Source organism: Callospermophilus lateralis, chromosome 3, assembly GCF_048772815.1.
Source record: "Callospermophilus lateralis isolate mCalLat2 chromosome 3, mCalLat2.hap1, whole genome shotgun sequence".
NCBI lineage: Eukaryota > Metazoa > Chordata > Mammalia > Rodentia > Sciuridae > Callospermophilus > Callospermophilus lateralis.
This window is the reverse complement of record NC_135307.1, coordinates 159,141,901-159,169,848: the sequence shown is the minus strand read 5'-3', so window position 1 is coordinate 159,169,848 and position 27,948 is coordinate 159,141,901. Positions and strand designations below refer to the sequence as shown.

Genomic DNA, 27,948 nt, shown 5'->3' with positions numbered 1-27,948 from the left:
TTCCACAATCTTCATTACCCATTATTTGTGTACCAGGCTGGCTTCATTTATTTTGCTTATTGTTACCTGCCTGTATTCTATAAGCATTGGGTTGGCAACTATTGAAATGAATGTGTGATAAGAATGAGAATAAATGTGAGACATATGGAGAATAAACCCAGGAGATTAAATCTACATATCCTTGGAATACCAAGAAGACCAAATAGAACAAACAAATGAAGCAATCTTTAGAAAACTAATAGGAAAAAAGTTTTCCTAATGCAAAACAGTTTCTCTGCCCAAAACATGAGAGTATGCATTATATTTATAGGCAAAGAAAATGAAAACTCAAATGAGAACAGACACCTACGTAGCCTCATGGAATTTCTGAAGATCAATGATAAAGGCTTTCAAAGCATACAAGAAAGTCTAAATCGGGTTATAAGTAATATCACCAGAATCAGATTAGCTTTAGCCTTCTTCTTCCGCAACCCCAAATGCTTAGAGAAAATGAAGTAACATTTCCAGAGCTCTAAAGGACACAGTTTCTATATTTAGTGAAGTTATTATTCATGCATGAAGTCAAAAGTAATATTTTCTCAGGAATACAAAGATTAAGAAAATATGCTACCCAGATATCCTTTCTGAGTGAACTAACCAAAGGCCTGTACAAAAACAATAAATATAGGAAGGAATGTAAAATCTAAAAACAAAAAGGCACAGTTGAAAGGAACTATATGATCAGACCAATTAAATATATGAAAATGTTAACATAATTATTTCAAAATAAGCATCCAAATATTTCACCTAATTTTTTTTTTTTTTTTTTGAGACAGGTTTCGTTTTTGGTTTTTTTTTTGCTGCCAGGCACTGAGCTCAGGGGCACTCAACCACTGAGCCACATCCCCAGCCCTTTTTTATATTTTAGTTATAGACAGGGTACTGAGTAGCTTAGGGCCTCACTAAGTTGCTGAGTCTGGCTTTGAACTTGCAATCCTCCTGCCTCAGCCTTCCCAGCTGCTGGGATTACAGGCATGTGCCATGGCACCCAGTTGAGACAGGTTTTTCTAAGTTGTGGGTCTTGCTAAATTGCTTAGCCTGGCCTCCAGCTTGTGACCATCCTACCTCAACTTTCCAAATAACTTAGATTACAGGCATGTGCCACCATGCCCAGCTAGAAATATTTTAACTGAAATTTATAGTATATGCTGTTCCAAAATGACAAAGGTAAAGAAGAGACTTATACTATCAGAAATGAAAGTCAAAATAATGTAGGCCATTTCTCTCATTAAAGATAACTAGACAATTTAGACAAAACTGTATGTATTACATGTATATGTGATATGTTATTTGATTACATTATATATCATATGGTATTATGTTTATCACAGAAATACGTATCACACATATTATGTATTATTTAATAAATTATACACATATCTATTTTATATGTATTGTGTGAGGGGGAGGAAAAAAACAACAGAGTTAGAAAACATCAGAGGGTTGATAAGATAGCTAAGACTTATTAAACTAAACCCAGAATTTGAAATTGTTTTTTACCTTAGGAGAAGGTAAGCATTTTTTTGGCTGATTCTGTAGAAAATTGTCTGGAGTCCTATTGATAAAAAGGAAAAGGGACCGTACTATACCTACCACCCTATATTTTGGGCTGAAAACCTAAAGATGCATATCCCAGAAGAATAAACCCACAGTATATCTATTTTCTGAAAGCTGTTTTCCATTTTCAAGTGATCTCCATCCCCAAATTAAATTAAAAACAGCTCAGATTGTTAACTCTCCCCAGGCACCTGAGAAAAATACTTGTGAAATATTTATTAGAGGAAAAAAGCACCTTGTAGACTTCAAACTTTTTTTTTTCAAATTTGTGAAATATAATGTCTTGCTGGGCATGGAGGCATATACCTATAGTTCCACCAACTCCAGAGGCTGAGGCAGGAAGGTTGTAGGTTTAAAGTCAGCCTCAGCAACTTAGACATGCCCTAAGCAATTTAGTGAAAACTCATCTCAAAACAAAAAGGGCTGGGAATGTTGCTCTGTGGTTAAGCACCCCTGGGTTCAATCCCCAGTACCAAAACAAACAAACAAACAAATAAATAAATAAATCACATCTAGCACACACATACCAAAAATAGCTCCACACCAAAATGAGTAAATAAGATAACATGAAACAGAATATGAAGAAATGAGAGAAATAGACCCACATGAGCTGAAAATATTAGGGTTATAAGTACAAAGTATAAAGTAATGGTGAAGACTGTGTATAAAGGAATAATGATAAGATTGAAAATTTTATCTGAGAACTAGATATTGAAAAGAAAAAAAAGCCTAGAAATAAAAGATCCTATAATTGAAATTAATAATTCAATGAATAGATTTATGGTTTAATAAGATATTAGATGCAAATGAAAAAGAATTTGTGAACTCTAAGTTAGGTTAGAAGAATATATCCAAACTAAAAACAGCGGGCAAAAGGATAGCAAAGGCTCAAAAAAAGGAAAAGATCACATGTTAATGGAGAGAATTGGTCAGGAGCAACATTTGAAGAAACTATAATGAGAAATTTCCCACATTGATGAAGAACATTAGGCCAAATGTCCTAAAAGCCTTTTGAATTCAAAGCAGAATAAATAAAAATAATTCCACAACTAGGTCTATTATAGTAAAACTGCAGAAACCAAAGATAAACAAAACTTATAAAAAGCAAACTTCACTTGTACTGATAGTTGATTTTCCAATAAATATAATGGAAATAAAATAACAGTACGGCAACATAGCTGCCAACCAAGAATTCTCAACCCAGGAGGGAAAAACATGTTTCAAGAATATAGGTTAATCAAGACTATTGCCAAACAAAATAAAAAGCATAGCTCATCACTGCTTTCTGGTGTTCTACAGTTAGGAACATACTCATTCCAAGTAGAAGGTCAAAGACAAAGGAAGGAATTAGAGCAAAGTAAATGGTAATTGGATAAATCAAAATAAATATTGATGGTACTAATCAATAGTGATAATAATCATAATGCCTTGTGGGAATTAAGATACACATTGCTTTAAAATATTCCACCATAATGACGTTTACTGAATAAGATAAATTTAAATGTTCTGGTGTTGTTCATTGTCATGGAAGGTAATAGTACCAATTAATTTTCAAATTTTATGAGACTCATGCTTCCCCAAGAGTCAGGAAATGAGATGAGCCCTGTGATTGCCCCAGCTGACAGCCTGGAGAGTTTCTAGGTTATGGTTCAGAGAAGAATGACTCCAGCTCTGGCAGAGTCCTGTAGCCTCTTACAGGACTGAGGATCTTTTACAGACTCTTATTTTCGTCCAGGAGACAGAACTAAAGATCCTGGGAAGCTAAAGTGGCAAGAGTTTGCAGGGCAGAGTAATGGAGAGGAGGGAGTTCCACAGAGGGGACACCTCAGAGATCCCCAGAGGGAATGCCGCAGTCTTCCCCTGAGTACTCTTTGGTGCATGCACATTTTAAAGGGGACTATCCAAGGCTATGTAAATAGGCTAAATGGCTGTAGGGAATTATACCTGAAGTTTATATGGAACTGGAATGAGTGCCTATTGCCACCAGACCCCAGCTATTAATTCACAGAGACCTCAGAAGAGTTTTGCTTCTGTAATAGAGCAAAACAAGCAGTAGACCAAAGATTACTCTCATCCTCCATCATAAACTTAAAACGTTAAGACATTAAAGGATCAAATTATTTCTGAGTGGGACTGGGGTTGTAGCTCAGAGGTAGCTAGCCCTTGCCTAGCATGTATGAAGAACTGGGTTTGATCCTCAGCCCTACATAAAAATAAATACAATAAAATATTGTCCATCTACAACTAAAAAAAAAAAAGAAAAATTAAAAAAATGTTTCTGAGTAACCTAGCTACAATCCAGAATTTAAGAATATTTATAAGTATATAAATACATCTCACATCCCACAAAGTAAAATTGACAAACTTTCCAGGAATGAAAAGCAATCGGAAGATATTTCTCTGTGCCTCTTTCCTATTTCTGCACATCTTGTGAGCAGAGGTCTGTGTTCTGACCAGTTGTATCATGAATGTTTATATAGCAAACAACCTTGGAAGACAGAGAACAGGCTTGCTGATAGCCTCAAAAGATAAGAGTAGTGTCTCCCTCCAGATCAAAGAGCAGATATACTTAACTGTCCACAATAAAAGGTCCAGATTCTCCTTGTCCATAATAAAAGATCCAGATTCTCCAGATTCCCTTTGATACCCACCAAGTGTGCAACTATCACATATCCCCCTGATAATACCCTGTGGGAACTGTGCTCAGGGAATGGGAAAAAGTACTCTGGTTACTGCTATTGATCTGAACACTAAATTGTTCTTCATCTTCATCTTCGACCTCAGAAATCTAAGTCTTTTGTCAGCATTCATGGAATGCTACTTAACTTGTTAATTTGCAAGTAGGTCAAAATCTCAGATCCTTCACAATATTTGACAGGAAGCAGGAATATATGACTCGCAGCAGAAAAAAAGTCAATTAATATAAATCAATTCAGAGGCAGCTCAAATGAGATAATTAGTATGACAGAACATGCTAAAAATTATCATAGCAGTATTCCATATCTCTAAAAAGCTAAAAGAAGTATTTATTATGTTAATTCATGACATGGAAGATATCAAGAGATCCAAATTGAATTTATAGCGATGAAAAGCAGTGTCTGAGGTAAATTACACTTAATGAAAATACAGTGGTAGAGAAGACACTATAGAAGAAAAGATTAGTGAATTTGAAGATGTAGCAATCCAAATTGAAACTATCCAAACTGAAACACAGAGAGAAAAAAAATAGCTGAAAAAAAAAATGAAAAGAGCATCAGTAAGCTATGAAACAACGTGCAGGAAAATTCCAATTATAGTAATCATAAATTAGAATGTCGGAAAGTAGGTATGGGAACAACAGATGGAAAAAATATTTTTAAGTAAAAATGGATAAAATTTTCAATTATTTGATGAAACTATGGATCCACATATTCAAGAACTTCTAGGGCCCCCAAACAAAATAAAGATAATCATTCTAGCACATTATAATCCACTCAAAACCAGAAATAAAGAGAACAGTATAATAAACAATGAGAGAAAAAGTACAAGTTAGACAGGAAGAAAAAATAAGGATGAAGAAAATGTCTCATTGAAAACTACAATTGCATTTTTTAAATGTGGATGTGGATAAATTTCACAATGTAACGATAAACTGAAGAAGTTATGAACACATGTGTAGATCATCCTCACCTTACAATACAATTACATCCTGATAAACTCAATGTGAGTTGAAAATATGTCAAAAATGCATTTAATACTTCTCACCCACCAAACATCACAGTTGAGTCTAGTTTACCTTAAATGTGCTCAGAACACATAATGGAGCAAAATAATCAAACCAAAGCCTATTTTCTAATAAAGTAATAAATATTTCTTGCAATTTATTAAATACCTACTGAAAGTGAGAAACAGAATGGTTGATGGGTACACTTTCACAGCATTATCAAGTCAAGACATTGTGAAGTCAAGCCATCATAAGTTAGGGACCATCTAAGTATTATAGAACTTAATTGATATCAAGTTCAAAAATCAGGGAAAAAATAACATACATTTAGAGAAACATATTTTGGTAGTAAAACAATAAAATCTAGGTAGGGGTTATTCTGACAGCCAGGGTGTTGGTTAAAGCTTGGTGATTGGGGAGGAGGTACTGTTTAGGAGGGGGCCACAAGAAGGACTTCTAGGCTGAACAGTTATTATAAAAACATATTTTGTTAAATTTCCTTTTGGTTATTTAATTTGTTCCTATATATTTTTGTATACCTTCTTATATGTATGTCACAATTTTATTAAATAGTTAAAAGAGGAAGGAAGGAAATGAGGAAGGGAAAGAAGTGTGAGGGAAGAAAGGAATCATTAATGGCAGAGGCTACAAAACAAAGACTAAGGTGTGGCACAGGGAAAGTTGCACATACAGTTGACTTCCATAGAGACTCAAAAGCTAAAAGTTCTGGGTTATAGATTCTAACAACATAAAGCTTTAAGAATATCCTCGATACATGTAGATATGTAGATAATGACAAATATGAAGGAAGATATGTTAAGTTTTAAAATTCCCCCAAAAGCTCATATTAAATATGTAAGTATTTTTAATAATGCAAATAATAATAAAATGTATCTAGCAATGTAGTCAAATCACAATGTATCAGATGACAGAAACACAAGCAAATAGTTATGATATTAAGTATAATTAAGTTACTTTATCAAGTGTGAAAAGCTTTCAGATTGAATGAAATTCAATAACATTGTAACATTTTAAAAGGATAACATTAGGAAAATAGTATATTTGGGAGATGAACATCAAAAGAAAACATGAAAAACTTCTTTAAATCTATCCACTTAGAATTCTAGCCAAAAGCCTCAAGGGAGAAAGTGTTGGTTATCTTATATTGATAAAAAAAATTCAAATCCCTAATTAAATATAACAGTGATGGATCTTTGTCAGATGATGGGGCAAGATACAATACAAATAAAAACCTGTTGAAAATAGGATGGGGAATTCACAGATACAATATTATCAGCAATGAAAGAACAAATGGACTAAAAACAACGTGAAATGTTTTTAAAATGTGGTTAACAGTGTAGTTCTGCTGTAAGAGTAGACAGCTGATCAATGAAACAAACTGAAGAATTTAGAAATAGACCCAAGTAGATCTGGGATTTCAGTGCATATTCTAGCTGACATTTCAAAGACAGATCACTCAATAAATGGCATTAAGACAACTGGTTGGCTATTTGGAAAAGTAAGTTGAGTCCCAACCTCATTCCTTACACCAACATAAATCCCAGAGGGAGCAAAGATGAAATGTAAAAATGAAACTATAAAATATTAGAGTAAAAGAACCAAAGGTTATTTTTCAGCACTAAAGAGAAATGAGCTATAAAGCCATGAAAATACATAGCAGAAACTTACATGCATATTACTAAGTGAAAGAAGATAATCTGAAAAAGCTATACACTGTGTGGTTCCAGTTGTATCACATTCCAGGAAAGGCAAAACTATATAGAGAGTAAAAAGATGAGTGGTCTCTGGAGTTCAGATATAGGAAGAATGAATGAAGAAAGCACAGAGGAGTTTTGGAGTACTGAAACTAGTCTGTATGATACCATAATGGTGGGTACATGTCAATTATAATTTATAAAAGAAGAAATATAATAATTGCAAATTTGAAAATGATGGTCCTGTTACTTCTAAAAATGAAAATAAAATAGGAATGTGCTATCTTCTCTTTTTGAATAATTGAAAATGCACACAATTGGTGGAAATAGGGTTTCCAAACACACATAAAAGGCATAATATTCTGGCTATCAGTTTTGGCAAAACTTAATAAATGATGAAAAGTTCATACTTGGATGGAAAAATTATGCTGCAGGAGTTTAAACTCAATTAACACCCAGCAAGAGCATGTGGATATTTATTCACAAAAATATTCATTGCAACATTGTGCTTAATGATGCCTGGGTGCGCACACACAGAAAAAGAAAATATCTGAAATTTCATCCAAACATGGAATATTGTACATATTTTCAAAATAAGGTTTCTGGAGAAATTGTCATCATGGTAGATGATGCTCATTAAAACATGGAATAAAATGGCAGGAATCAATATATTATACTCATGTGTCTGTATATATGCATAAATATGTGTTTATGAACACATATACATGTCTAATATATAGATATACACGTATATAGACACAGAAATTGGTATGTAGGGATACATATGTATGTTTATGTATATGTGTGTATACATGTATATGCATGCATACACATAAGAGAAAGACAGCAGTTCACAATTTTAAAAATGCTCACCCCTTAGTTGTAAAAATAGCTGTTAAGTCTCAATACTTTAAATCACAATGGGAATTGGAAAAGATTTTGGTTTGAATCATAATAAAAATGCTACATACTAAAACTTGTGGAATGCATCTATAAGGAAATTGCATTTCTTGTTTCTTTCATAACTATAAGAAAAAAATAATTTTAGAAATAATTTACATTTAAAGTGTAAATTTTAATGGACCTACAAGAAAACCAGGAGTATCTAGGAAATAGTCAAATTCTTGCTAATCTAGTTTTGCTTTTAATCTGGGATATTTTTAGGCATGGTAAAAGAGAAATTTTGAATATTAGCAGCAATCAAGTTTCAAGCTTAACAAAAAAAGGCACATTTTCCATTATCTCTTTAAGACAAGCATCAAAGAAACAGCCTTTGTTCTTAGAAAAATTTGAGCATCTAATAATCTGCAAACAATAAAACTAAGTTGTTGTTGCTTTTGTTCAAAAGCAGTCCATTTGCAAAGTGAGTTTAGGTTAAAACCCTAGAAATGCTTAATTCTAGACTGACATCCCCAGACCAATTTTTATGCAAATTAATTAAAGCAAGAGCTTTAGCTTGAGCCAAACTTAATTACCAGGCCTTCAAGAAACAATCATGTGATCTATTTCTAAAGCATAATGAATGGATTTTTGGATTATCTGTTCTAATGGTCCCCTCCCATTAGTATGGATGATTGAGTTCTCTGTATGAAAAATATATACATAAACTGTGGGATCCTTTGTGCTCTTTTGTTTCCTCTGCCAGGAGGGATTAGGTCAGAGGACTGTAGGGGGAATTCAAGCAGACAGAATATAGAGAGGCAAATATAAAGCTTGCCCCCGTGGGGCCGAGAAAGCAAGATGGAATGTGAAATGTCTGAGGGCACAGAGGAGAGAGGCAGGTGGACTGGAGAGCCCCAGCAACATCAATACCCAGCAGGCGCCTGGGTGCAGGCAAAGAGCTCACACATACCTAACCTTTAATGTGCCAAATCCTGTCTTGTCTTGGGAATGAACAAACATGATCATTCTTGAATTTCAAAAATGAGCACTTCATTTCTTCCCTCAGTTTTTACTAACTTCATTTTAGAAAAAAAGAGAAAAGAGGAAAATATATGTATTTCTATTTTGAGTAATGATTGATGAAATGCATAAAAGGACACAGGTGAAAACAGATCAGAAATAGAGACAAGTGAAGAGGGCAGGGGAGAGAACTGATCCCCAAAAAGCTCTGAAATGGCCTGTCATCTTCAAAGTGAAGTGTCAGGCCTCACAGTCCCCAAATCCCTGGTGTTCATCAACAGCCTCAGACTGCCACCTCAGGCAGTCCCACCTTATCAGCAGTGCCCCAGGCCCTGCTGAATTGTGATCTTCTCACTCCTGATTGAATCCTTCTGCAAATTTATCAAAAGCTGCATGGGGACAGTCAGGAATTCGGACTGTGTCTACTCCCTGATTGCCCTACTCTTTCCCTTCGTTGTACAGACAAAGCCAAATCACGAATAATGAGTTAAAGATTGCAGCTAGGACCTTGGTATAATGATTAGATGTGATAGTCACTTCCCCATATTAGCAATGATAGACAGCATCATTCAATAAATAGTGGAGGTTCTCTCTTAATATCAGCCACGCATAAACAAACATGGATGTATGTGCCTGGACACTTCACCAAGAGATATAGGAACCTAGGAGATATTCCTAGTGGCACATTCTAACTGCTCCCCGCAAAGATGATGAACTTGAGGGAGAAGAAAAGAATATTTTTGCAAATGGAAAAGAATACTAAATGGGTACAAAGGCAAGAAGAATATGTTTAGAAAATGATGAATATTTGGTATAGGGAGAATGCTAGTTGATTTTGCGAAAGACACAAAATTAGATAGTCAAGAAAAACAAGTTACTTAACCAGTTAGTTTTCTAGAATTCAAGAATGGGAACTGAGAAAAAAGGAATTTGATTTGGCTACATCCACACCACACACACACATACACACAATTTCATCATAAATGCATGTACACACACATACAGAGACAAAAGAAAATTTGGCCAGAAATGTTTCTTCTATGATATCACTGAGGGCTTTTTTCTCTACCTTTAAAGCTTTCTCATCGTAATTATTAAATTATAAAATGTTCAATTCTTATAAAATATATGATAGCAAAATAAAAATTCTGTAACTTAAAATCCTGCCTACCATTCAAAGGTAATCAATGTTGAAATCTGAGATAACAGCCTTCCAGTTTTTTGTTTGCACTGATATAAATATGAAGAAAGGCACATGTGTGTGATTTTAAAAAATCAAATCGTTTCTATTTTAAAGCTCATTATATATTTTCTGTCCTGGTTACTATCATTTCTCATTCCCTTTTGCTCACTATCTCTACTTCCTTGGTGTACTTTCATTCCAGAGTTTGATATCTAAAACATCAGTTCGTTTATCTATAGGGTTTTTCTCTTCTATAACATCAACTATAGATGTTAATACTATCACTACACTTTTAGGTTTATAGATACTTTTTTTCTTATTTTATCACACACTTTCCTGTTCATCAGTTCATCTTTTCATTTCCTCGTTCATTATTCCTCAGAGTACCAACAACAAATACATTGTCTGTAGTTTTTGTTTTTCTGAACACATCTTTTATAAAAGCAGTTTTCCTTAACATAATTCTCTTATGTTTCAATTTTTAAATACCCTTTTCAGATAACTGGAAATAGTCATCATGGTAAAATGTTTCTCCGGAGAAAAACTGAAAATATGCCCTTTATTTTTTTGTGTGTGTGTGTGTGATTCATATTAGTATCTTTCCTTTCATCCAGCCATTTTGGTGTCTAACTAGTATTAATTTAGAGAAAATCTGGAATTCAAAAACTGTGGCTCAATTTTTTTTAATCAGAAAAAATTAGATTGGTGTCCTCGCCTCTCATTTCTTGAGGTTGATTTTAGAATTTTACATTTATCCTTATTAAGATTCATATTATTTCACTTAGTGTATTCAGTGTTTCAATTTTGATTTTGTTGTCCAATGTATTATTCATTCCTCTTAGTTCTCTGTCATGCCATAATCTTCTAGAAGTGGTTTTATCAAAAAAGTTGGAACCCTGTATTACATCTTCTTAGAAAGTAATGCCTGTGATGTCAAACTATCTACTTTTTGAGGACAGCACTCTATCTTATTTAAAAATCTACTCCTAATACCTGACGTAGTTAGCATTTAATGAGACTCCATACGTAGTTGAGTTTATTAGCTTTACCTCTCACTGTGACCAAAATACCTAACATAACCAAAATTTATTTCCTACTATTAATCAGCTTCACATCTGGGTTCATGCTCAAGTGAAATGAATACATAGTACAACAAAGGACCTGTACAAATGCTTTTTAGCAGTGTTATTCATAATAGTCCCAAGCCAAAAAGTTCTTACATATAGCATAGTATATTCAGACAAGTAGAATAATACATATCAATGAAGAATAATGATCACTTTAAACATGCAGCAGCTAAAATTAATTTCACAGACCAGACAACAAGTCTTGCAAAAATAAGACACAAAATAGCATTTGTTCTGTTTATATGAAAAACAGCAACAACAACAATAATAAAACTGTTGCTTGTTGGGGCACATCAATAGGAGGAAGCCACAGGTGCTAGAAATGTTCTTCCTCTGGGTGGTACTTACTCATAAAGACTACATGTGTGTTTATGTAAGGAGTCATTAAGCTGTATACTTAACAATTTGTGTATTTTACTATATGCAAGGTAGACCTTACTTTACAAACTCAAATGCAAAAAGATATTTTCTAGTCTAAACAAAAAAGAAAAGATATTTGTGGTATTTGTGGTGAGATATACCTAGTAATAGATTTTGAAAGCAGAATGTGGATCACAATATTTACCTTACCAGGACAATGTGATGATTAAGGATAATAGATGTGAAGCATCTAGACAAAGTCTGGTATTTTTTTATGAGATCATTAACTGGCAGATACACTTATATCCCATAGACCAGTGCTTCTCAAGCTTTAGCATGCACACAAATCTATGGAGATCTCATAAAAATGTCGGCTCTGATTCTGCAGGTCTGGAGTGAGGCCTGAAATTCTGCATTTTTTAAAAACCTTCCACATCATTCCATTTCCACTTTCCCACTGACCATAATTTGAGTAGCAATGGAAGCAATGGGGAATTTTCAGCAGGGGAAAGATCTTGATCAAATTTATGTTTTAAAAGACCATTCTGCTATTGATGCACAAAATCGATTATAAGAGAATAAGATGAAAGATCCAAGAGACATATGCTGTACTCCTGGTGAGGAAAAGGAGAAGAGGAATGTAATATGGGAAAAGAAACATTCTGCAGAATCATGAGTACTTGGGATTTCATTGAACTTTAGCTAGGAGTAATGAAAGAAAGTTATTAAAGACAGCTTGAGGTTTTATTTTCAATGATCAGATATGTAAATATGCCTTAGTTTTAATTATTTTATCAGATCCTTTTGATAACAATTGAGCTCAGGAGGAATGGATGTCATAAAAAAAGACTTTTTTTCCCCCATCAGCAACACATTAAGAGAGAATGAATCAAGGGAAAGTAATAGAGAGGGTAGTTTAATGACAGTTGTATCAAATGGGAAGATAAAGGATGAGGGACTGTATATATCAGCATTATTACAGTACCAAGTGAGCCCCAAAGTTTCATTAGACAACAAGGGTGTATTGTATTTATGCCTGGCCCTGTTTGTCTTTGCTCTAAATGTTTTTATTCCAGGATCTAGACTGATAGCGCATGCTTTGTTAGGAGCAAAAGAGCTGGAGGAAACATGCAATGGAGCTTAAGCTTCTGCTTGGATGTAGTGTACATCACAGGTCTTCCAGTGGCATTTTGTAGACCAAGTCACATGAACAGGCCTGATGTCTATGGGGGTGGCAGCATATACTTCACCCAAAGAGGTCTATACAGGTCACATGGTAACAGTTAGGAAAATATAATCCTCTTACAGGAAGAAGGAGGGACAAGTTGAAACAATAATGCTGCCTATCCCAGGGATGTACCCAAGCAAACAACCCAAGTTTTTTGTGTCCCTTTTGTTCCTATAACTCATTTTAGCTCTGGATTTTTTTTTATTCAATAGTTAAATACCCTCAATACAAAATATTTTGCATGAGGCAAAATAGACACATTTCTATGTCTTCTGTTAATGAGCATTTAAATGTTTAAAACGCTCAAGGGGAGGGGAAGGAGAATAGCCAGGGGGAGGGGAAGAAAAGTGAATACTGGATAATCAGCCTTGAAGTAATCAAGAGTTGACTGAATTCTCTCCTGATCTTTCCTATTATCTAATAGGCGACTTCAGAGAAAAGTTGAGCTGTTACATGATCTATTCCTGCGTGCTCCCATTACTCAAGTTTTTAATGCTCTGTTGATTAAAAAAAATAAAATAAAATTGCAAGTGGCATTTTGATTTTTTGGAATCCTCAATAGCAAAAATATTTATTTCTTAAAAGGTAGTTAAATGTATGAGCCAAATAATAATTACAACCACCAAAGAGGAGACTTGTGGACCCAAATTATCTCACAAAAATTGATATAAACTTGATCATTTGAAAAATGATTATTGTTGCCCTATGTTTCAGTTCAAAACTGTTCTGTATCTCTCCATGCATGATTGAAGCATTTTCAAACCAGGGATAAAGCTATGGTCATGCATATCACATTTCTTTTATTTTTCAATCACTATTCTTAACAGGAGAAGAGAACGATTCAACAAAGAATGAAACGAAAATTGAGACAGAGTCCCAGAGCTCATATATGGAAACCGAAGGTACTGAAAACAGAATATTTTGTTATCAGAGAATGAGATGAAGCTGTGAACCATGACATCTATATATAAAGTGTGTGTGAGTGGCGTGCATGTGTGTGTGAGGCAAGAGTCCTGGAGGGTGACAAACAACAGTTTACTGCTTTTTGAGCCTCCTGAAACTTGGAGGGATGAAGAAGAACTTTAAACTTTCTATGCTGTACTCCCTTTGTTTTGTCAATGATGCCAACTGCAACATCCCTGAGTCTCCATTGGCCTCTTTCTATTTAGAGCTTTCATCAAACCCAGAAGATACCACGATTGTGGAGCAGCCAGAAGTGATTCCACTGACAGATGACCAAGAAGAAAAGGAAGGTGGAAAAGGTAGGACCGCTCTTAAATGAACCCATCAAGAGTAGAGAGCTTCCTTGTATTCCTACCCAGAACTCAACTATCAAAGTTATCCTCATGCAATCGCAGTCTGTAAAGGGGGAAAAGGAACATTCCTTTAACCTTGAACCTGCCTTTGAAACTAGAGTAAAATTTAGATACTTGTAACATCTTTTTTGGTTTTCCCACTTTTCAAACAGAATGAAGATGCTTTTGTTATTCACTGAGGTTCAAGTTAAGTTTTTAAAACTCCAGTATTGAGAAGATCTGTAAGAAATCAAAATTATGCACTACCGGGAAAATTCCTAGAAAATCTGATGGCTTTAAAAAAATAAATTAACATTTTGTATTGATTTCATTCTGTCTTCCTTTGAATGGTAGTGATTAAAGAAGCAATTTATGTAAAATACACTCATCATCACATGAACCTTCCAAATTGCAAGCTTCTCCTGATAATTTTGGGATACAATAATATTGAATACTGTTTTTAAAAATGAGTGAGTTTATAATGATTTCTGAGGATTAATGAGGAATGAACACTTTGTAAATATTAAAGTAATATTTAGGGCAATAAGCCAATATATTAGAGTGAAGATAGAAATCTTTTATAAAAATCCTTTTAAAAACTATTATCAAAAAGTTTTGTATTTATTGAGGAACTTGAAGAATGCAATTTTTAAGAATAAAGCAATCTCTTTAAAAAAAACTCATGAAATAATTTGCCTGCTGCACTATCTCATAAATCATACCATTCTTAAATAGGTATTTGGAAAGCAGTTGCAGGGTGATAACTTGATAGACCTTGTTTATAGAACAGTGTGATCAATTTTGCTTCCAAATTAAAACACAGACATGATCTCAATTGTAAAATCAGGTCAATAGCAACTACAGCTTCCAAATTATGAACATTTCTTGGCAGGTGCATTGATACAGTTTAATTACTAAACTAACTTAGTATTTGTGATACTTTTCAAAAAAAAATTCCACTGTATTTGTATCACAATATTCTTCCATATCTATATCTCTATGGATGTTTTCTCTATTGCAAATCCTAGTGCAGCCTCATGCCACCATGTTCCTGGCAGGCCAAGTGAATGGTACATTTGAAGTATTTATATCTGACAATGATGAAAGAAAATTGATGCAACCTTTACTCAGATTCAGATACATGATATATAGTTCCCTTTGATCCTAATCCTAAAATGAAAAACACACAATGTGTGCCCATTTATTTAACTTTTCATTGCAGAAATTATTTGCTTTGTATATTGCGTCTGAAGAAATGCAAATGAGTTAAAGAACATCAAACAATGGGTACATTTTCCTCCTTTTATCTTGACCTGTAAACAAAAAAGCTCACATTTACAGTTCCCTAGCAGGGAACATTTCTCCAATTACTGAAAAGTTAAATACCTGCTTTTCCTCTCCTCCTTATAGGTATGCCAGTCCTCTTCTGTATATGGTGGAATGGCAGGTCAAAATCTGCTACGTGTTTGTAGTGACCTTAAACTTGAATTTCTTTATCAAAATGTGACTTTTTTACCCTAAAAGAGCAATACCAGTTGGCTTATGTTAACCATGTTTTCCTTTTCTGTCTTTATCATACTTATCTTGGCCCAGCTTTGAATATTTCTGCAACTTCAATTATTTCAAATTGAAATAACCTTAAATGTATGACCTCTGTCATCTTATACTTTGCATCAAAGTAAGAATTGAGAGTTATTTTGTTGTATTTAAGAAAAGTACTTGCCTTGTTCCCTTTTCTGCTACTAATAATATACCACAGACTGGTTAAGTTATAACCAGAGGTTTATCTTGTTGGGTGTTTCTAGAGGTACAGCATCAGGGGCCCCCATCTAGTCATAGCCTTCTTGCTAGTAGAGCTTTGGGGTGGCACAGGACATCACATGGCAAGAGACAGAGAACATGCAGGTGTATGTGTGTGTATTTTGAATAGAGCTACAGGATTCGATCATGAGGGCTTAACCCTAACTACCTTATATGACCTTAATCACTTCCCAAGGTCCTCACAACTAAACTCCATGGTCCAATTAAACTTCCACCCATTTAATGCCTCACAATGGAGACTAAATGTCTGTATAGGAAGCCACATGGGATATTCAAAGCATATCCAAACCATAGCAGTACCCAAAGGAAATGAGGACAGAGTAGATTCATGGTGCCCTATAGTAGTTCTTCTACCAAGATCTCAATCTCTTCTGTTTAAGAAATGATAATAAAACCATAATTTCTATTTGCAATGATGTCATTGAGCTATTAGTGAATTTGCAAAAGAAGCATAGTAAATAAATTCAAAGAAATCAAATTTATTTTGCTTTCTTTTGACTCATATAAAGTCTTTTTCAAAAACATTTTGAGGCTATAGCCCCAGGTTCTGTGTATATTTGCAAAGTAGTCTCCTAATGGAAAGTTGTACAAATGTATTAAGAATTATCTATGAATAAAAAAATGAGTATTCTATTACATTTGTAGAAATATTTTTATAGCTCTAAAACTATTGGTTCTCCTTTAATATGAGAATCTTTCTAAGGAGAAAGAAAGTGGTTTCTTAAAAAAAAAAAATTCCATACCAGGAAAAATGTGTAACTTCTTTCTCTGATTTTGCAGCATTTTATAAGATTAGAAAATGTAGATAATCTTCAGGACACATCTTCTATGGCTCCCAGGTGTAGGAGCACAGATGTTGCAACATTAAGTTTTGAAGTTAGCTCTACCAAAATATGGATTTTAAAAAGAAGGAAAAATATTCAGCAGAAGTTCACGCTGATAAAATTACACAATAGCATAATGGACATGTCCCTGGGAGACCTAAAATACAAAAATTTCAACTGGCATAAAGCGAAGTTTCACATATGGTAGCTTTTCTCATAGAGCCACATCGCCTCTTCCTAAATGAGTCCAGTTTTATGCTTCCCAGCAGGATCTGCAATACAAATAAATCCAGTAGAATAACATCTTTTAGGTTAATAACCAAATAGGAAAGAATTTCGGGAGATCTTCTCTAAAAGGAGTCTCATATTTTAGTATAAGATCTATATATATAGTTAGCATTCAAATATTTTTCATAAGATTTTTATTTCTAGTTGAATTTAGAAATTTTTGACATGGAATCTCAACTGTACCAACATTGCATTATTATTATACAGCAAAATTTCCATTTATGTTTTCTTATGAATATACATTGGGCTTTTACTTCACCTGTTACATGTAATGCACATATTCATTCCCAATTACTTTTTGTATATCAGTAAGCATAATACAGAATGACAGTATTTTATGTGTTTACCTAAGGCTGACCAAAATGTTGATGGAGGTTTAAGATATATTATGATCTAAGGTTTTCTTGGCAATAGATGGATCCAGACAGGCATGTGAGTAAAAAGTTAAGTGCAAGCCAATGACAAGTATATTATCGTGTCATTAAGCTTATGTTTTGGCAATTTACCAGCATGACCATGGGACAAAGAGCCATGGCTTTTATCCCTGGTTGTGTGATTGCTGGCAATTCTTTAACCTCTAAGAATCTATGTATTTAGGGTAGTTATGAGAGGCATAAACCAGGCAATTATGATATTCTCCAATTTTGTTAAGTTTGCTCAAAATGGCAATTCTGAAGAATCACATTCTTGATGAAACAAAAATGATGACATGGAAGCCAAGAGTTATTAATACACTAAGAGCTGAAGTCTTGGTTTTTTTTTTCCAGTTTTATTTATATTTTTCTATAAAGTGCAGAGGTACCTTAGACCAGGCAAAAAAGGTAACCAGATTAACCATATTTTATATAAGAACTTATTTACTCATCATTAGTCGGCTAATTATCCCATGAAGGTACTTAAAGGGGGAAATACCTTTGAGCTTAAATTAGGTTTACACACAAAACCTGAAACCAGACTAGATTTTCATCATCATCTTCTTTAGTTCACATGGGAAACATCTTTCCTCATAACTCCTCTGGCTGCTGTTTCATTTTTCTGTGAATTCATGGTCCATGAGCCTCTTCTTCTTCTCTTACCAATCAAATCTGTTAGAGAATTTATCTTGTCTACAAAGCACCACTGTACAGTCCTAGGTGTTTTCCATTATTGATGGGATTCCTGCATCGCTGACAAAGCTTTGAAAAGCAGCCTCTGTGCAACAACATAGCCATACATAGGATCAATAATATTTGGGCTTTCATATCCAGCCCGTGTTCACTGCTACAGAGAATCATAGTGTTTAGCCATATGTTCAATTCATGCAAAACATTGTACAAATTTGAATAATAAACTCTGCTCAGAACTGGGCTTGATTTCCATCACCATCTTGCATCTTGAGTAATAAATTAACTTACCAGAACTTTCCATCTTCAGAAAAGTCTTTGTATCACCCATCTTTCTAAAGGAAATCAATTTTAGTAATACTGCATTTTTCACATTAGCATCACTATTATTTAGTTTCCCAGGGCAGTTTTGTTTTTAAATGATTTTTTTTCTGGCCTTCTTTCCTAATCATATTTTGTAGCTGGAATTTGTCAACAAAGATTTGTTTTAAGGTGTAATTAAAAAGACTGGGCCCTATTTGTGCTTTATGAATATTTAAAAGTGTTTAATGAAATTCCCTATATTGGTTAAATACACTGAACATAAAAATTACTAAATTTTAAGCTAAAATGTTTGAATTTCCTACACATCTTATATGTATGTAATATAAGTAGATATAGAACCAACTAAGTATAGATACAATGTTTAAATTATTTCAACATGATTTTTAGATATATTTATTTATTTATTGTAGTAGCACTAGGGGTTGTGGATTGAACTCAGGAGCACTCTACTACTGAGTTACATCCTTAGCCGAATGCCCAACCCCTGCCTTTTTTTTTTCTTTTCTTAATTTTGAGACAGTGTCTCACTGAATTGCCCAGGTTGTCCTTGAACTTGCAATCTTATGTCAGCCTCCAGTTATCTAGGATTATAGGCATATGCCACAGTGCCTGGATAAATTTATTTTTGGAATATTAATCTTCTTTCGGTTTCACCCTCAAACAAATATGTAACTGACCTATAAAGTTAACAGAAGAATGCAAAGTCTATTCACTGCTATAATAATACTGATTCACATAGTAAGTATATGTATATACATATATATGTATAAGCATATATAAATTTAGACTGCATGAATAAAGTTCACTTGTAGCTACCTCACAAGAAAGTTATTCAGCCCCCTTGAATTTGTCTAAATCCTCTAGTTTGCTCTGAGCATCTTTTAAGATCAAGAAAAGATATTGCCCTGAACCTCCATCTTACATGTTAGAAGGAATCAACAGTCCCCTTTAATATCTGAGAATTCTGTGGCATGAGGACCATTTCTTCCAATCCTGAGCTCCAGGTTCCAGCCTCTGGTGACTTCCCACTTTGGCCTTTGCATTTCCTAAGTCTCTAGTCCTCATTTTGCCTCCCACTCAGATAGTCCCACCCACTTGGACACCTCACATCCCTCCTGAAGTACCACACACTCAAAGATGTGTGTGAGCTTAAGTGAATGTTAAAATCAAAGGTTGTGACTAATTTTTAGTCCATCCCCATCTGGAGACTTTTCAGAGATCATCTCTTCTAATAACTCTCTAGTATCTAGCTACATCCTGAATCTTCTCTTATTTGATTTCCTCCCCTCTCTAACCTCCCCACCCTCAGTTTCATTTCCAGTTAAACTTCATCTCATGTCTAGATCAGTCTGGTCATGTCCTGAAGTATATGATTTTTACAATCATGTGGCTTATCAAAGTAATTTACAAAAGCCAAAATTCCCTTAATGTGGAATTCTGACTTCAAATGCTGAACATTTTTTTCCCTCTCTGAAACACTAAAATTCTGCAATTCTGTCCACAAAGTACCTGAATTCTTATCGAAACTAATGAAAAGAATAACTTTTACTTGCATCCAAACATAATTTTGTTTTATATATACTACATTTCACATCCTAGAATTTAAAATTAACTTCCTCTAAAGTAGTCAGTATCACTATTAATATTTGGTGACTTGTTCATTATATTTAGTTTAATCCTTCTGACAATATAAAATGCTAAACTGCAATTTTCAGAGAGATAAATCATGACTTCCATACAAATATAAAACGAATATATGTAAAAGATTTTATTTAAATCATTCATTAGTGAGGAAACCAGTAAGATATTAAAATCAATTCAAAATAATATTTGACATATGTATATATGTAACCCATATATATGCATATAAAATTAACTATTTACTTATGGATATACACATGGATTGTGGATATATACCTAGTACATATTTAATTAGGAATTCTGAATATATGGGTATATACCCAGTACATATTCAATTAGGAATTCTGAATATATCCATTCAAACACTCACAATTCAGGAGCACCAAAATTTTCAGAACTGACTTTTATCACTTAGGACAATAAAATGTATCCTTTCTTTCCACCAGACAAAATTCATCTTCATTGCTCTGACCAAATCTCATTTTCTTTATCACAAGTTTTTTGCAAGTTAACTTCTACCTCTATAGATGTGTGAGACAGTCTAGTGAATAGAAAGGAATAATATACTCTTGTAGAATCAGATGATTCCAGATGGAAAGATGGACAATACCCAGCATTCCATTGAAATGACACCCAGGGATGTCTTTTTTCCATTGTCAAATCTTAGACAATTTTTCTTAACAGTACACTGAAGGTAAAATCGACATTTTTACCCTTTTATTCACCTCACTGTATTCATTGTTAACTATTTGACACATTTAACAGGCTGTGTTAAAATACTAAGATAATATTGGGGTAGGGTAGGAGCCATGAATTATACCTAAGATTATAGCTTACTTGCTTTCTATCATTTTGTGCAAATAACTGCTATCCTATATATACTGTAAGCTATGCTATATACACTTTGCTGTACCCATACACATACCACACACTGTTATACTATACACATATTGGAGGTGTAGATGCACTTCTATGATGCATCAATTGTAAGATGGACCATTGTTTATGAATTAAGACTTTTTTAAAAACTCAGTAATTGAAGTAGAACCACCATTCTACTGTTTCTATGACAGATTGAACTCATGAAATTATACTATTTATATTATATTATACTATTTATCTTTCGCTGTTTGCCTTATTTGACTCAGCAATATACCCTCAAGATGCATCCATCTTGTCCCAAATAGCAGGATTTCCTTCTTTGTTATGTCTTAATGACATGCAGTGTTTGCATGTTCTATAATGTTCTATTATATATCACATCTTCTCCATTTATTCATCCACTGATAGACATGTGGATTGTTTCCATGTCTTGGCTATTATGAATGATGCTGCAATGAATATGGAAGTGCAGTTGTTGAGCTACACATGGATGTGTAAATATGTTTATTTGTACACTACAAGTGAGACTTACATTTTATTGCAAACTAGAGATCCTAATAATAACTATTTGTAGTGAAAGACAATTTAAGGGACAGAACTAACAAATGTACTTCTAATCTATAGCATAAGTGGGCTAGGCAGTAGAGATTGGAGTAATATGGATGTGTAAATATGTTTATTTGTACATGCCCAGAAGTAGGATTGCTGGATCATAGGGTAACTAGTTTTAATTTTTTTAAGGAACCTCCATGCTGTATTCCATAATGGTTGTACTAATTTACTTTCCTACTTATGCTGTATAAAGAGTCCTTTCTCTTCACACTAATTTGTTAGCTCATGTCATCTTGATAATAGCTATTCATAATAACTGTAATGTCCTATCTCAATGTGGATTTGACTTGATGATTGGTGATATTGAATACTTTATCATGTACTTCTGGGCTATTTGTATGTCTCCTTTGGAGGAATGTCATTTCAGAATCCTTGCCCACTTTTTAAACCAGATAATTTATTTCACTGCTATTAAGTTGAATAAATTCCTTTTGTGTTTTTTTCCTTAAAAAAAACAATTTTTATTTTTGCTGTTCTTCTCTATTGTTTCTCTATTCTCTTTATATTTCATTAGAGATTGATGATCTCTGCTCTAATCTTTATTTATTTTTTTTCTACCATTGAAATTGGTTTGTTCTTCTTTTCTAGTTCCTTGAGGTATAGTTAGGTTGTTTAATATCCCTCTCTTTTTTGTTTTCAGAATGTAGGTCCTTATAACCATGCATTTCCCTCTTTATACCATCTTTGCTATGTCCTGTGAGTTTTGATATGTTATGAGTTTTGTGTTTGTGTCTCAAGATCTTTTTTGTTTCTTTTTTTTTTTTTATCTTTTTCTTTGACCTATTTGGTTGCCCAGGGGCATTTGTTTCATTTCCACTTATTTTGTGAATTTTCCAAAAGTCTTCCCATTATTGATTTCTAGTTTCATAGCATTATGATCAGAAAAGGTGTGAGGAGAATGTGCACTCCACTGCTATGGGATGAAATGTTCTGTATGTCAGTCACATCAACTTGGTCCACAGTGTTTGTTCAAACCCACAATCTCCCCATTGACTTTTTTTCTGAATGTTCTAGCCATCATTGACAGTGGGGTATTAATGTTCTGTACTGTTAGCATATTGTTCGTTTTACCTTTCAGTTCTATTAGGACTTATTTTTACATATTTAGATACTCTGATGCTTGGTATAGAACTGGTAAATATCATATAGGACAATTAAAAATTTACCATTGCTTTTTGATTAATTGATACCTTTACAATTAATGACCTCCTTTTGTTGCATGACTATTTTTTAAAGTTGTTTTGCTAACATATAGCCACCCTTGCTCTCTTTTGGCAACTCAAGCTGTCAACAAACGCCAGAGTAGTGTAGGAAAGTTCTCAAAGCAGAAGTAAGTGGGAGCCCAAAGCTGGGGTGGGACCATGCAAGGACTTCCTGTATCCCAAGGAGTATGGACCTGGAGTCTTGCTGGCAGCTCAATGACAGTCATATGGTTTCATCATCAATTCTTGTGTTTTTCATGTTAAATCACAGAGTCTAGTCAGTAAGGACCATAAAATATTTCATTTATTGCCCTTTGCTGGCCTTTGGTATAGGACTTATATATAATTACATGAAATCCAAATTTCAGGGCCCATAAATTAAGTTTTATGAGAATATGCAAAGCTTAAAACATTTACTACCTGGATCTTTACAGAAAAATGTTGCTGAGCCCCCACTTATAACATCTGAATGCAGCCCAGGTTCCCCTGAATCTGAACTCCCTCATTTTGATTCAAGAGCTCCCAAATTTTGAAGTCTTTAGCAACACACATAGACACATATGCATGAACTTGAGATGTTTCCCTTGAAAGACAGATTTATTCCTACAACATTATGTCCTTCTGTAGGCACACTCTGTTTGCATAGCTCCCTAAACTGAAAGATTGGAAGAAAATAACTTCCTCTAATGTCAGCCTCTATGAAAAGGGTTCCAAAGCAACCTGTCTTGGGTCTCAAGCTTTTCGGGCCATAAGTAGAATCAGGAAACCCCTATAACTCAGAAGCCTGCTCTCTTACTTTGACTAGGCTTTATCATCTTGCCAGTCTAATTTCACTTGGCTCTTTCTCTCTTAGAAATAAAGTTTTAAGTTTTCTTTGAACACATTTTCTTTTCTTTGGCCACTGTTCATAAAAGGAAGTTAGTTCCATCTACTTCCCAGTAATCTGATCTTGGCTTTTTTTTTTTTTTTAAGCATACTACAAGTGAGACTTATATTTTATTGCAAACTAGAGATTCTAATAACAACTATTTGTAGTGAAAGACCATTTAAGGGACATAATTAACAAATGCACTTCTAATCTATAACATAAGTGGGCTAGGCAGGTAGAGATTGGAATAATATGGATATGTAAATATGTTTATTTGTACATTTTTTTGTAAAGACCAAAATATTGTACATGTATATAGTTTGAAAAAGATAACCAAATACAGATATTGGCTCGAGTAGAAGCTCAACATTTATTTAAATAAAATAAAACTACTTTATTTAAAGTAAATAAATAGCCACAAAACTATTATATCAGCCGGGCACGGTGGCACATGCCTGTAATCCCAGCAACTTTGGGAGGCTGAGACAGGAGGATCACAAGTTCAAAGCTAGCCTCAGCGATGGCAAGGCAATAAGCAACTCAGTGAGGCCCTGTCTCTAGATAAAATACAAAATAGGACGGGGGATGTGGCTCAGTGGTTGAGTGCTCCTGAATTCAAACCCTAGTACCCCCCCCCAAAAAAAACTATTAGGTCATATGTTTTGGCTGAGATATTTATTGCATGTGGATTTAGGTTTGACCATTTCACTTGACTCATCAGATGCAAGACCTTCCAAAGTACTTATTATGTATAGCAAAGGTATAACCCATTCTGATTTGGATTTCAAGTGTAAATGCTCCTTTTTTCTCTGCTCTAGAAGGAAACTCAATTTCTTTTCATTACTCTTTATACATCAGGTGCCTTCATTTCAGCACAGTATGTAAAGAGCAGGTGGTATAGGGAGTACTTTGAATGTTAATTATTTTTTTCATTTATTTCACTGTGAGGATTTACCTTTCAATTTGTTTTTATAATCAAGATGGAAACAATTAAGGAACTTGCTGCTCGAATGTTTCACTACATTTATTTTATGACATCTGCTGCAATGATCTAAAAAAAAAAAGGAAAGAGGAATGTAAGCATTTTAACAATAGCAAAAGGTCTGGGTTGATTATATGTGATTGCTTTATTTCATTGTTAATCTTCAAGGGAAATTCTGAGATCCATCAGTCATGTTTCTAACCCATAAATATCTTATTGTTAAACTTATACTTTTAATATTAAAAGCACTTCAGTTCATTTCTCAGAGATATTGTCATAGAGTATTTGCCTTGGTTTTAATTGAAACTGTTTTTAAAAAACTGCAGAGAAATAAGAAATAAAGGGGGAAAAACAGATGTTTCAACCTCTGTCCCTTTTGTTTGACAATGCTGGGAGTTGAACCCAAGGCCTCATAGATATGTCTTTTTAAATACATATCAAAGGAGAATGTTTTTTTCTGAATTATCATATTTAGTTCCTTAAATATTAGTAGAAATTCATTTTACCTGTTCTTCATGTTTCATACACTTATAATCATAGCACATAAATATTCAGGATTATGATTTACTTTGTTCATAACATATTAAGTTAGAACCTATAATATTGAGATAAGAGTATTTTTATTTTTTTTTAAGCTTATTTTTTTATTTTATAAGTACAAAATGTTCCCACAAGTATTCAAAGTATGGTAAATAGACATAAAAACTCTGAAATCAGAGAATAATAGACCAGAAATTTAGACATCCACTTGAGCCCCAATAATTAAAGCAGTCAGATAGTATGATATAGTCAGAACAATAGAACAGAACAGGAAGTACAAAAATAGATCTAAACACGTGGAAATTTGGTGTCCAATAAAGATAAAATCTCAAATCATTGGCAGGAAGATAAACTTTTTAATAAATGAAGCTGAGTCATCTGGGAAAAAAATCAAATTGTCTTCATATCACATACCAGGAGAAATGCCAATGAATCGAAAATGTACTAGAAGAAAATATATCAAGTTCTTTTATGATCTTGAAACTAATCTGTGGCTTAAAATCTATAAGCTATAAAATAAAAATATAATTCAAATGCACACACCTGCATTTAAAATAAACTTCTGCATGGAAGAAAAATTAAAATCAGAAGCTAAAAAATATATACTTACAACTCGTGTCACAGACAAGGGTTCATTTCTTAATATATAAAAAGATTCTTAAAATCTAGAATAAAAGCATGAAAAATCCAATAGAAAAAAATATATAAAGGATACAATTAGAAGGCTCACAAGGAACAAATGCAAATGACCCTTAAATAAATACAAAAGCACTCAATCTCAACCATCACAGATGTCATTTTTCATCTATCATAATGGCAACAATCCAAAAGTTTGATGATACCTTAAGGCTTAAGGTAATAGGTATTTGTATATTTTGCTGATATTACAAACTAGTACAACGCCTATAGGTAAATTTGACAATGCATATAAAATTTACAAAATTTCAAGAAGGCAATCAGAGAATTTGTCCTATACATATGCTTGAACGTGTGAAATATGTACAGTTATACAATTATCTAGTGTTGAAGTTTAGAAAAATATCCAAATGTTCATCAAAATACAACTGTTTAAATATATTGTAATGCCATCTATTCAATGAAACATTAGCCATAAAGAAAGAAGACGGTCTTTTTAATTTTATGTGGAAAGCTTCAGATTATATCATTTAGTAAAGGAACAAAGTATGAATACTTATGTTTGTAGTACTCTATCCATTGAATAAGAAGTTAGAGATCAGAATGTATATTTGCATTTATTTGCTAATATATGTGATAAAAAATACTGAAAGTATATGCAAAAATAGAGGGGTAAGTTAATGGGCTAAATAGAGAAAGAAGTAGAGTGACTTAAAGTATACGTCTAAGTGTAGGTTGTCAATTTACTGAAGTCTTCTTTTCATATTAAGAATTGGAGACAATAGAGGCTGGGGTTGTGGCTCAGTGATAGTGTGCTTGCCTAGCATGCATGAGGCTCTGGGTTCAATTCTCAGCACCACACACAAATAAATAAAATAAAAGTCCATCAACAACTAAAAAATATTAAAAAAAGAATTGGAGACAATAAAAAAGAATCATTGTGTAAAGTAACCTATATTATTGTGATTTACATTGTTATTTAAAATGTCTAAATATATATTGGTTCTAAATAGGTACATTTTTTTCTAAAGTTACACTGCTAATGTGTTCTCTAACATTTATCTAAAGCATATTTTTTTTCAAATTCATCTTTAAAATGAAAATTCCTTCATAATACTTAAGAATATAGCATTTTACTTTTTTAAGGGGTATTAATGACCCATAGGATCTACTTCTTAGTCCTTAGCTTGCTGGACCTATCAACAGCATTGGACACAGTTGATCTCTTCTCCTCCTTGACACACTTTCTTCAATAGTTTTCCACCCCCTTTGTTTTCTTCCTACTTCACAAATTGTTTCTCATGTTTCTTTCTACCTTCATGTCTCCTCCCCAACCTTTCAATTTTGGGAAACTTACATGCACTTCTTAGATGATCTCATCTATCCTCACAGCTTCAAATACCCACTAAATGCCAGTGACTTCCCAGTCTAAATATCCAGACCAGAACTCTCTTCAGAATTCCAGATTTATACATCGGCCTGGTTGGCTAATACCTCCATTTCTCTACCACACATCTTAAATTTAATATATCTAAAACTGAACACCAAATCTTCCTCCCAATCTTGTCCATCTCATTTCCCCCATTTGTATTGATGGAGAATAATCTTTTTTTTTTTTCTTTTTCTTTCTTTCTTTATTTGGAATCTGTGTCCATTTTTTGTTTATCACAATTCATCATCATGTTAAAACATTCTAATACATAACACAAGTGCATGGTTCAAATATCCAAAATATTAAAAGGCATAAAATGGAAAATCCAGCTTCTATCACTTTTTCTCATCTGTTTAGTTTGTTTTCTCTTTGAAGGTAACAATTAAGTTTCTGTTTGTCCAAAAAGTCTCTGTACTTATGTGTGTATGTAATATTTATATGTATATAGATTATGTAGATGTAATTTTCTTCTCAGTTTGTTAAGTAGTGATTTGGAAAGTCTCTTTCTGTGAATCAAATCTTTGGATAAAGTTCTACAGAATATGAGGTGGCTGGATATGGGAAGGTTCTGGGGAAACAAAGCAAATATCTAGAACACAGACCATGAGGCAGTAGAAGTTGTTCCTGACCATGTTCCGGAATAGTAAGAATGCTCATGAGAGAGTGGAGCAAAGAAAAGACTAA

The 27,948-nt window shown here is 33.6% G+C and overlaps 1 protein-coding gene across 1 annotated transcript in view; it reads left to right on the top strand.

Annotated features, from left to right (window-relative positions):
* The window catches only part of Macrod2 (mono-ADP ribosylhydrolase 2), a 1,899,209-nt gene that overhangs the window by 1,813,102 nt on the left and 58,159 nt on the right, over nt 1-27,948 (top strand). Inside the window, exons 15-16 of the mRNA XM_076849439.2 lie at nt 13,642-13,716; nt 13,984-14,076. Of these exons, the coding sequence (XP_076705554.1) occupies nt 13,642-13,716; nt 13,984-14,076 (168 nt within the window). The remainder of the gene's footprint in view (nt 1-13,641; nt 13,717-13,983; nt 14,077-27,948) is intronic.